The following is a 12,538-nucleotide window of genomic DNA, read 5'->3' on the forward strand; positions in this document are numbered from 1 at the left end:
AGATGATATAGGAAATCAGTAAATTTAGTTAGTTTGAAATTGAAGCTTCATTGATTTTAATGTTAAAGATGTATTCTAGTAACTTGGACTTGATAAGTAGCTCTTAAGTTATCTTGATAATTATTTGCTAATGATTCAACTAAGTATAAGAACTTGTTACAAAGTTAGAGATACCAATTTAATAACCTGTGTTGATGAAGCACTTGATCAACCAACTTAAAAGTAGTAAGAGACAATTTAGCTTATTCTAAATTGTTCAGCCCACTTTTTTAAGAAAAAAGATAATTAAAGGGGCTAGAACTTTCGAATCCAATCTTCCTATACAACATCAGTTTTCGAGTTTTCAATATTTATGGTGGTTTGAGCAAAGAGAACTCATTAGATAGCATTGCAATCGACAATCAAATAGTAATGAAATTTAGATACATACTGTATATATTGCAACAAAAGATCCACATCACCACATGACAATAGAGAAATATTATACATTTAACTTTAAGATCAGAAACCAAGCCAACATCCAAACTATTGGACTTTAAACAAAATGAAAGATATCATATCAATCTACGTAATGGTATTAATTTTTCACTGAATTTACCCGATACGCTATAACTGCACTTAACTCCATTCCTATAGCTTGTCTTCTACAAAAGTCTGTTGTTCTAAGATCCATGCCTCACAATCTTGCCATCATATTTAAACTGACATCTTAATGATCTAGCAAAAGTAGTGTTTCCATGTAGGAACCAGCATAGAGTGCATATCCATTGCAAGAAATGAGTGTACAATTGATGTGTTCCGAGTGGAGTTCATGAACAAAGACACCATGTGCATCTTGATTGGTATTTTTGAATATAGGTTCATCATTGTCTCTAAATCCAAGTACCACTTCTATTGATGCATCTGGTGAGTTTATGTTGAATACCTTTGTAAAGGAGTTTGGACCACCATGCTCCATCATCCACATACAATAAACTTGTTTCTCAGCCTCTTTAACCATTTCAACCACAGTGAGGGACTCTTGTAGTTTAGAAATAACCAAATTATTGTTTTTAGCACGGGCTAAACTATCAGGAAGTGATACTTCCATAAATTCTTCACTTGTCATATCAAATGACACAATCAGATTATACCCCTCAAATCCGGTTGTCATCATGCTAACACTAACAAGATCAAGAGCATGCCAATAAATAAAACCATCTATAACTACCTGATTCGGCTTCAAACTAATTGAGTTACGCGGTTGATTGATGGTAGGTATACTTCTCCAGGCCTGTGAGCTCAATGTATAAACCTCAACTTGCCAAGGACTATAAATTATAGTGTCCAAGTCTGGCATACTATAAGTAGAGTTAATCTTGACAAGCTTAGGATCACTAGTCTGAGGACAAACCCCAAAACCAATAATCATAACAGAGTTCCGATGTAAATCATAAGGCAAATCAATAGCAACCGATTTTCTAATTGAAGGGTTCCAAAGAACAGCCGTCTTGATGATTCTTCCAGGTTCATGTGGATCTCCATGAGTAGTGCATACACAGAACAAGCCTTGAGAGCTACCTAGTAATCTGGGTCCGCTGCCTGCGGGATCAGGCAGGGAACACTTTTGTTTGGGGAAAGTTTCATCGTCCACAATTGAAATGTATTTTTGTTCAACACTTTCTACCGGACTGTAACTTACTAACAGATGGTGCTGGTGAGTGTGGTTGACGCTGTAATCTACAACAAACTGAGAACAATCGATCAAAGACTTCCATGCTTTTGAAACGGTTCTGAACCGCAGAACAGAAGTGATTTGGTTGGAAGCCTTTTCATGATCTCTTCTTGGATTGCAAAAGGTATGTAGTCTGACATTTTGATTGCTGAAATATAAAGATAACAAAATAGATTGTTGAAAGTTCCTTCAATTTGCTAAATTTGATGATCAAGTAAAGAAAAGTACCTAAATTTGACGATCTTAGAGAGAGATGTAGCAACCTGAATCCGTCACCAAATTAGGGCTTGAAGCGTGAGCGATTTCAACATGAAAGTGTATCAGTCGATGCCACTCCAATACTTGCAGGTTTCAGTTTGAGTTTAGGAATTTATTTGAGTGTGTGGCCCATTTGAACGGTGGCCCATTACTTGTTTTATTTTCCATTTAGTCTGCTCTTATTGTAAAAATCACACTTCTAGCCATTTCAATGTAGGTTGGTTTATTTGTTTGATTTTTAGTGAATACATACCATGGACACTCTTTCTCTCCTACGTTGGAAGAATCTCATGGACGCTTCTCTCTTTCACGGACACACCGGCCAACTCCCTCTATCTCCATATGTGGTCTTCTTTGGAGAAAAATTCATTCCCTCTCTTCTACCCATCAAGTGGGTTTATTCACCCAATCATTGTATAATTACTATAATAATCATGCAATTTTATGAGTGTCTGATATACATACCGCTAATGAAATTAGGAATCAATTAATCATTGCCGCTCTAATACAACAAAAACCTTCATCCGCATTTAATAAAACACTATTTAGTGATTCGGTGTCATACGTACTAATTGTACTACTATGTATAGTGATTCGTTGTTTAATAAAATGTGGTATGCAAAATTTCTAAAAACTACTTGTGTTTACACAGGTTTTACATCTACTACCTTATATAGGAGGTATCGAAATGGACGTGCCCGATAACAATAGTAGTGGATGATTATAAAGATTATATCTATGTTTTCTAGTAAAATAGTTTAGGGTATATACTTTTCGTACACTATCAACTCTTTATAAAAATTACACTTTCGCCACGTTTCTTTTAAGCTTTTTTTTTTTTTTTCATTTTATCCCTTTGATTTTATTAGAGATAACAAATATATTACACTGTTCAATACATTTTCGTCCCATAGGTTATATTCTTTTTACATATTGCTTCAACCAATGGGTTATATATATATGGATTAGCTTTGCAACTCATATTTTTATTGAAAAATGGATAACATAGCAATAGGGAATTGTGTTGCATCTTTTTACATTTCTTTATAATTCTACATGGAAATCATTTTATTAATCTCGATGGTGCACTTAATATTTTGTGTTTGGGTTCCTAACTCAAGGGTAGAGTAAGAGTACCCTACTTTTAAGTGGCTAGGGTCTATTAAACATTATATGAAGCAAACAATATAAGAGTTTAAACTACCAAAGAAAGGAAATGAGAACATAGCCTGTTAACTAAGAATTTTGACAACAATATATTAAGCTAGGCTCGGGTGGGAGTAATTCTACAATTTGTAGTTGCTTGACACATAAGCGGACCCAACCTTGCAATCAAATAAAATCAAACTGTAAATAGCCCGGATCAAAAAAAAATTAAACCAATATAACAATTATACGTTTGTTTTCGCCAATACCTATATTGAATAAAACCACACTTAACGTTTGTTGTGACTTTCGTCAATTGTGGGAGCGTGAAAAAATAAATGTGAGGTAGTTTGTGATTTTCAATGGATATGATTGGATATTATACAACCTTTTTAGAATAATAAATGATTTCTCTCCATTTCTAAGTTCATAACCCTTACCGTAGCTTCATTGATGTTACCTACCAAATAAAAGGCATGTTTGGGAAGACCATCTAATTCTCAGGATTGGATTAGTTTAGAGCCTCTATTTCTGCTAAACCAAAAAAAAATCGCAGACAATCTGTAAATACTTCTACCACCAAAAAGGTTGCGATAAGAAAAGCACAAGGAAGATGACTCTTTATATAAGCATTGCAATTGACAATTAAATGATTAGTGAAATTAAGAGCATACTATATATTGCGACAAAAAATCCACTTGAAACTGTAAGAAAGCTAACATCCATACAATAGGACTTTAAACAAGATATAAGATAACATATCAATCTAAATGTAATGCTATTAACTTTTTACTAACCATACCCAATAGGTGCTATAACTATACTTAACTCCATTCCTAGCTTGCCTGCTGCAAAAGCCAGTTGTTCAAAGATCCATGCCTCACAATCTTGTGTAAAACCTGCAATCTCAGTGATCTAGCAAAAGTAGTGTTTCCATGTAGGAACCAGCAGAGTATAAAGTTCCATGGCCAGAAATCCGAGTATAACTGATGTGTTCTGAGTGGAGTTCATGAATAAAGACATCATGTGCATTGTCATCAGGTCTCGTTGCAAATATAGGTTCATCATTCTTCCTAATTCCAAGTACCCGTTGTATTGATACATCTGGTAAGTTTATGGTGAATAGCTTCGTAAAGGAGTTTGGAACACCATCCTCCATCATCCATACACTATAAACTCGTTTCTCAGCCTCCCTAACCAGTTCAACCGCAACGAGAGACTCTTTTAGCTTAGATATAACCACTCTTCTGTCATGGGCATGGGCTAAAGTAGCAGGGAGTGATACTTCCATAAACTTTTCACTTGTCATGTCAAATGAAACTATCATATTATACCCCGGAAATCCAGTTGTCCTACCATCAATAGCAAGCCAATAAATAAGCCCATCTATAACTACCTGATCCCACAACAATTGAACTGAGTTACGCGGTTGATTGATAGTAGGTATACTTCTCCACACCTGTGAACTCAATGTATAAACCTCAACTTGCCAAGGCGTGAAAGTTATAGAGTCTAAGTTCCGCTTACTTTTACGAAAGTTAACCTTGACAAGCTTAGGATCACCGGTGTGAGGACAAACCCCAAAACCAAAAACAATATCAGAGTCTGGATCTAACACATGAGACACATGAGACACATCGATAGCAACCGTTTTTCTAATTGAAGGATTCCAAATAGAAGCCGTGTAGATGAGTGATCTCCCATACTCACCTGAAGAAAAAGTGTATATGCAGAATAAGCCTTGACAGCTACCTACTATCGTAAGTCCAACACCTTCAGATGCGGGATCAGGCAGGGAACACTTGTGTTCGGGGAAAATTTCATCATCTACAATTGAAACGTACTTTTGTCCAAGACCTATTGGTGGACTGTACCTTACTAACAGATGGTGCTGATGAGTGTGGTTGACGCTGTAATCTACAACAAACCGAGAACTATCGATCAAAGACTTCCATGCTTTTGAAACGGTTCTGAACCGCAGCAGTGATTTGGTTGGAAGCCTTTTCATAATTTCTTCTTGGAGTGCAAAAGGTATGTTGTCTGACATTTTGATTGCTGAAATATAAAGATAACAAAATAGATTTTTGAAAGTTCCTCCGATTGGCGATCAAGTAAAGAAAATTACCTAAACTTGACGATCTTAGAGAGAGGTTGCACCCTGAATCCGTCACCAAATTAGGGTTTGAAGCGTGAGCGATTTCAACAAGAAAGTGAATCTGTCGATGCCACTCCTCCAATACTTATTTGAGTGTGTGGCCCATTTGAACGGTGGCCCATTACTTGTTTTATTTTATTTATAAAGAAATGATATGTCAATTGTTAGGTGTGTTTTTTTCCATTTAGTCTACTCTTATTGTAAAAATCACACTTCTATAGCTATTTTAATTTAGGTTGGTTTATTTGTTTGATTTGTAGTGAATACATACTGTGTCAAAAAAAGCCCATGTTCAAACAGGCATAACAGGCAAATATATTGAATGTAATTCTCATAGATGTTACTAGTGAGTAGTTTCAAATTAGTTTGAATCACTTCTCTTAATTCTACTTGACTTGTCAAACTGATGAACCAAACCTGTTTATTAGATCGCATTTCATTATTCTTTATATTTTCATCTTTTCTTTCCAAAATATCACTTTCTGACCAGGGGCGGATCTACTTCATTACAAGGGGGAACGCCCGCTACCGCTTGGCGCTTCGGCGGTAGTGTAAAATTAGTGTAAATTTTGGAAAAATTTGACGTTTTTTCGATTTCGTTACCGCTTTTTTTATAAAACATTACCGCTTGGCGGATTTTCTAGATCCGCCACTGTTTCTGGCCATGCTCCATATTTTTATTACATTCAGGCCTTTGTATATTAAATTATTTATTGCGGGACCTAAGACGAGCACTTTGATTACCCAGTTATGAAAACATTGCAAGTGAGATAAGAAGTATGATACGTTTTTAACGGATAATAATTAGGAATTGCGTTGTTACTAAGTCAAGAAACGATGGGACGGAATGTGGGATAACTCTAACCAGCACGAATAAAGTTCCCTTGGTGGAAATGATATTTACCAAATTTTCATGTTAAGGTTTTGTATTTCTTAGTATAGAATCCGTCTATGTTACTTTATAAATATGGAATTAACTAAAAATATTTAAAATTTCACTTATAAATAAAACTGCTACTTTTAATACGAAAAAAAAAAAAAACTATCATTAATCTTATTTGCATACAAACTCACAGAAATTATCATAATTAAATAACATGATTATTACTTAGAAACGGATTAGAACTGCAAGATTGCATTAGTGATGGCTGTTGCCAGTTTCTAAGATAACACAAAAATGGTGTTGTAGTAACTAGTAAACAAAAAGGAAAGTACAAAAGATAATTTATGATTTGGATATGGTTATTCTACCCAGAAATTATCATAATTAAATAACATGATTATTACTTAGAAACGGATTAGAACTGCAAGATTGCATTAGTGATGGCTGTTGCCAGTTTCTAAGATAATCCAAAAATGGTATTGTAGTAACAATAGTAAACAAAAAGGAAAGTATAAAAGATAATTTATGATTTGGATATAGTTATTCTTATGGGTCATGGTATCTAGGCACCCCCCCCCCCCCCAAAAAAAAAAAAAATTAGTGTACATCCCTCAATATGAAGTGTATAGCACAATACGCTTCCTACAGGTTTAAAAGCAATAAATGCTAAACCAATAGGAACCGTATAGGCCAATACGCTTCCTATTCGCTTGCTGAAACCAACAGGAGGCGTATTGGTTAATACGATTCCTTTATAATACGATTCCTTTACAGCTACCAGGAAGCGTATTCAACAATACGCTTCCCATAGGGTTTTGGTTGGTGGACTAATTAAATCAATAGGAAGCGTATAGGGCAATACGCTTCATATTGATACTGATACGATGAACAAATATGCTCTGACATGCAGGTAGTTCAGAACTGAAAAGCTGTAAAAGTGACTCGAATATGAAGCGTATAGAGCAATACGATTTCCATAGGGAGCCAATAGGAAGCGTATAGGGCAATACGCTTCCCATAGGGTTTTGGTTGGTAGAGGAATTAATTCCATACGAAGTGTATTGGGCAATATGGTTCCTATAGGACCAGAAATCTGTTATATATCCAAGCTTTGGGGATGAACGTATTCTGAAGAAAATTCACAAACTAAACAATCCGATCAAACCGTTCGTATCACGATGCCGTCTTGGGGCCTCAATTATATTTTTGGTGATTATTCAAACGAGTCATATCCGAACGAATCATACGTCTCCGAAAGTAAAATCGAACACGTTGTTGAATGAGGGGAGGAAGAGGTTGCATCCGTGGTTCGTTGTAATGATGGGTTTCAGGTGCCCAATTTGAACCAAGAGTACGCCGATGAACCTGAAAGCTATCCGCAATACCAAAACCCGTCTTACTATGCGCATGCGGATGTAAAACACGAGAAAGAATACGAGTACGGGGAACGTGTTAAACATATCGAGGAAGACGATAACGGTTTAGAGGAAGATGATAACGATTTTGAGGAAGCTAATGACGAGGAGGAAGTTGCCAACGATAACGAAGAACCTAACCCGGATGTCTCTTTTGAAACGGATCAGGTTTGGCATTCCGGTTACTTACGTGTTATTTAAATATTTTGTGTTTATATTCTTTTAGGGATGTTTTTATAATTAAGGTTTCACTAGCACACTTTATAGATTGGGAAATATATGTGTTATTCGATGTATAATTTTTATTAGATTCTGTATTTTGTTACATTTTTATGGAAGATCAAACAAATATGTTATTATTATACTAAAAATATATTTTGGATCTAGCCTACAGCTTTGTGTTGATATGTTTAGAGACATATTAGCATATATTGTGCAAGTAAAAATTAAATGTGCGGATATGAACTAAATGTGCTAATATATTTATAGATAATATTTAAATCTATATAATCTATATTAAAAATAAAAAAAATTGCTAACTGATTAAATTATGGAACTAACTACCTCAAAAAAAATTTCTCGATATTCGAAACAAAAGTTTACATATTTATTTGTCTTGTCTACGAAATATTTATCCGTATAACATTTTTTTGAAATTTTGAAATTTTTAAAAGAAAAAAACAATTTGTTGAATCATGAAATTTTAAATAAAAGTTGTCTAACCTTTTTTTTTTCTTTTGTAGACGTCTTTAACTCTTTATAAACGTTTTTTTGTAATAGAAATGGTGTTAATCTTTCGTAAATATTTTCTTAATTCTTATAATATAATATATTATTTGTTATCTGGAAATTTGTATTATATAATAAGTATCCCCTAACATATTATATATACACCATTGATCCAAATATACTATTAAATGTTTATTGAATTTGGTGTTTTGTTACATTTTATTCGATATATAGTGTGTTTATATTTTTGTGGAAATCGTTATATATAATATTAAGTAATATATTCGATACATTTTGAAGAGAGAAAGTTAATTTTGTTTTAGAAATTTGGATCTCTTGAAGAGTTGAAGACTTGGGTTTACCAAATGGCACTTGCATGTAATTTTGTCATTGTTACCAAACGAACTATTTCAAAAAATGAAAGGACAGTGAAGATATGGTTGTGTTGCGACCGTGGTGGTGAATACAATAGTACAACCACAAAACGACGTTCTGGTAGCAAAAAGGTTGGATGTCCTTTTACTCTGGTAGGAAGACTAAACTCCAAGAGTGGCACTTGGAAGTTAAAGGTGAAGGAACCAAACCATAACCATGTAGCTTCACATAGGGCTGTTCATGAGCCGAGCCGAGCCAGGCCAAGCTCGGGCTCGGCTCGATTATAAACCGAGCTGACTCGGCTCGGCTCGGATTTGAAACCGAGCTGAAAATCTAAGCTCGGTCTCGACTTGGTTTTAAACCGAGCTAGCTCGGCTCGGCTTGGTTTGACTCGATTTTATAAAAAAAAAAAAAAAAAAAACTAATATATATCTCTTAAAATTTAATAGCCTAGAATATTATTCAATAATTTAAAAGAATATATTCAAAATAATTTCAACCTAATACAATTCAAACCAAAATCAAGTTTAACAACGCAAAATAAGTTTTAATTTCAATAAAATACAATATTAGTTCATTAGTATGGTAATCAATCTTCAAATATGCCATAAATATCAAATTACAAACCTATATACATGTAAATAATAATCAGTTTTTTTGTAATATATTATAATGTATATAAAATTAAAACTTATTATAAGTAAAATAATTCGAGCTAAACAGAGCCGAGCTACAAAGCAAGCCGAACCGAGCCAGCTCGGCTCGTTACGAGCCGAGCCGAGCTAGGCTCACTTTCTAACCGAGCCGAGCCGGCTCGGCTCACTTTTAAAACGAGCCAAATCGAGCGAGCTTTTTCCGAGCTAAATCTGAGCGAGCTTCGAGCGAGCTCCGACCCACGAGCTTTTTGAACAGCCCTAGCTTCACAACATCTTGAGGGTCATGCGTTTCCAAGGAGGCTAACCCCGAACGAAGAATATATGGTGGAGAGTCTTTATTCTCAAAACTTGGAGCCAGCTAACATTCTTTTAACAATAAGAAATCAAAACCCACAGAGCATGTGCATTCTACAAGACATACACAACGTAATAAAAAAGTTTAAATTTAGAATGTATGCGGGTCGAACTCCAATGCAGGTACTAGAGCAACATTTGGCAGAAAAGGAGTACAATTACTTCACCCGAGAGAATCCCTCCACAAATGTGGTCGAGGATATTTTCTTTGTTCATCCTCACTCGTTAACATTGTGGCGTGCCTTCCCACATGTGCTGATGATTGACACTACTTACAAAACGAATGAGTATAAACTTCCATTTGTTCAAGTCATCGGCGTGACATCGACCCACAAGTCGTTTTGTGTCGCGCATGCATTTATCTCTAAAGAAAAACAAGATAACTTCTTATGGGTTTTGGAAAAGCTTAGAGACATGCTACAAGAGTGTCACTAGTAGAAAAAACATCTTTGTTGACACGCATTGTGCGTCATGAAAGGGTGTTTATGACACGCAAATGCGTCTCGTTGATTGAGAAGTCATAAAATTAACATGACATGCATCTGTGTGTCATGTTTTCATGACACACATTTATGACACACTTTAATGACACCCATTTATGACACGCACTTTATGACACTCTTTAACGACACACGTTTATGACATGCATTTATGACATATTTATCACATATTTATGACATCCATTTATGCGCGTCATGCTTTTAATTGTTTTAAAAAATATGTTTTATAGAATTACTAATTTACCCTGGATACATATATAATAACAAAAACAATAAATCTAATTCAAAAACCAAATACACACATATATATACCAAAACAACTCATTACATAATTATTTGTCAAGTATACTATAAATATTTTAACATTAGCAAAAAAAATTGTTTGTCAATACATTCGTCGACCAATCTTTACATCTTCACGAATGCCATCCATATTCGCAACCAAGTATTCCTCTACTCCTTCCCAACATGAGGCAACAATTAAATAAAATAAATCTTAAAACCAGAATTTAAATCTTAATCTAGAATTTAAGCATTTGTGTGGACGTATAATTACATATTTCTCTAACATGCATGCTAAAATATCCATGTAGATCACCCAACCAAAACCCAGCAGAAAATATTGATTAAATGACACAACACATCTACAATGAACCAACTACAAAAATTATAACGACACAAAACCAATATATTTATTGTAAATACTTTTCTGCATGATACATCATTAAGTATGTGTTCTCATAATTGTACTCACCTTTCCACAAGATTCAATCTCTCTAGCTATCAAATGTTTCGCAGACTGATAAAGCACGGCAACAGAGAAATGAGGAGGCTGATAAAGATGACACTAAAAAGAAAGTTGTGCAAGGCAGTCGCCTAAAAAAATCTAAAGATAAAGAGAAAATTTGTGATGAGGAATTTCCACTGTTGGTTGGGGACAGGTACAAATATTTACATACATACATACATACATACATACATACATACATACATACATACATACATACATACCTACATACATACATACCTACCTACATACATACCTACATACCTACCTACCTACCTCTACGTACGTACGTACGTATACACACATACATACACACATACATACACACATGCATACACACACGCGCACGCGCACACACACACTCTTTTGGAGGCTGGGGGGGTTCAGATGCCTCAGATGGCTGAGCAGGAGGGTGGGCATGATAATGTTGAGGTCCCGCCTCAGCATGAACAGGGGGGTCATCAGCATCAACAGAGAGCTTATCGTGCGGTTAGGTTGCCTCGGTCAACCAACCGTCTTCTCGATAGGATTTTGCGTAACCAGGATGAGCAGATGCAGCTTCTAACATCTCACGGTCGCCAGATGGACCGGCTGCATGATGACATGGGGTGGATGATGACTTGCATGGGTGAAATGTATAAGCATATGGGTATGTCGGTTCCACCCCGTCCATCACCACGAGTTTATCATGGTCGGGGCCCGTTCTATACGCAGCAGCCCGACCCGTCCATGTCATCCTTTACTCAGCCCATTCCGTCCATGCAGGTATGTTATCTTATTTTCATTTCATTATCTATGATCAATTTAATGTTATGAAATGTAATGGATAATTTGTTGAAATTCTTATAGGCTTCAGGACCGTCCTATTCTCAGCCCGACCTTTGGATGCCGCGTTTTCCTCAGTCTAGCCAGACGATGCCGCTCTTTCCTTTGGTCGGCACTTCCATACATGTATGTTATTTTGTTTTTATTTCAATTTTTATGAACAATTTTAATATTATGTAATGATTATTTTGTTTAAATTTTTTTATAGGCTCCGGGCACGTCCTGTACGCGGCACAACCCGTTGCCCTCTATTAGGCGTGCCCGATATTTACGGAGGAGGAGCTCGCGGAGTCTAACGAAGAGTCTGACGAGGAGTCTGACGAGGATTGATGCAGATAGTGGTTTGTGATGTTTTTATATGATGCAATATTCTACGAACAATTTAGTTTTAATGTTTTGATGTATGAACGATTTAATTTTCTGTTTCATTAGGATATGTTTGTTTTGGTAAGTTATAATGTATGTATATATTTAGTTTGTTTGGATTGCTTAATTTAACTATGTTGTTTACAAAATTTTAACAAAAAACCATCATTATTTTATAAAAAAAAACTAACTCAAATTAAAAATGCAATATTGTACGAACAATTTAGTTTTAATGTTTTGATGTATGAACGATTTAATTTTCTGTTTAATTAGGATATGTTTGTTTTGGTAAATTATAATGTATGTATATATTTAGTTTGTTTGGATTGCTTAATTTAACTATGTTGTTTACAAAAATTTTAACAAAAAAAAAAA

At 35.1% G+C, this 12,538-nt stretch overlaps 2 protein-coding genes across 2 annotated transcripts; both read right to left on the minus strand.

Annotated features, from left to right (window-relative positions):
- Positions 1–709: 709 nt before the first annotated feature.
- Positions 710–2,314, minus strand: LOC110869326 (F-box/kelch-repeat protein At3g06240-like). Its single transcript, XM_022118624.1, has 2 exons — positions 2,292–2,314; positions 710–1,862 (listed from the first exon to the last, which is right to left on the minus strand). Exons 1-2 carry the CDS (start codon positions 2,312–2,314, stop codon positions 710–712), a joined length of 1,176 nt encoding a protein of 391 aa, XP_021974316.1.
- Positions 2,315–3,768: 1,454 nt separating this feature from the next.
- LOC110867573 (putative F-box protein At1g32420) lies at positions 3,769–5,358 on the minus strand. Its single transcript, XM_022116550.2, has 2 exons — positions 5,244–5,358; positions 3,769–5,173 (listed from the first exon to the last, which is right to left on the minus strand). Exon 2 carries the CDS (start codon positions 5,163–5,165, stop codon positions 4,026–4,028), a length of 1,140 nt encoding a protein of 379 aa, XP_021972242.1. The 5' UTR covers positions 5,166–5,173; positions 5,244–5,358; the 3' UTR covers positions 3,769–4,025.
- Positions 5,359–12,538: the final 7,180 nt, after the last annotated feature.

Source organism: Helianthus annuus, chromosome 7, assembly GCF_002127325.2.
Source record: "Helianthus annuus cultivar XRQ/B chromosome 7, HanXRQr2.0-SUNRISE, whole genome shotgun sequence".
NCBI classification, from domain to species: Eukaryota; Viridiplantae; Streptophyta; class Magnoliopsida; order Asterales; family Asteraceae; genus Helianthus; species Helianthus annuus.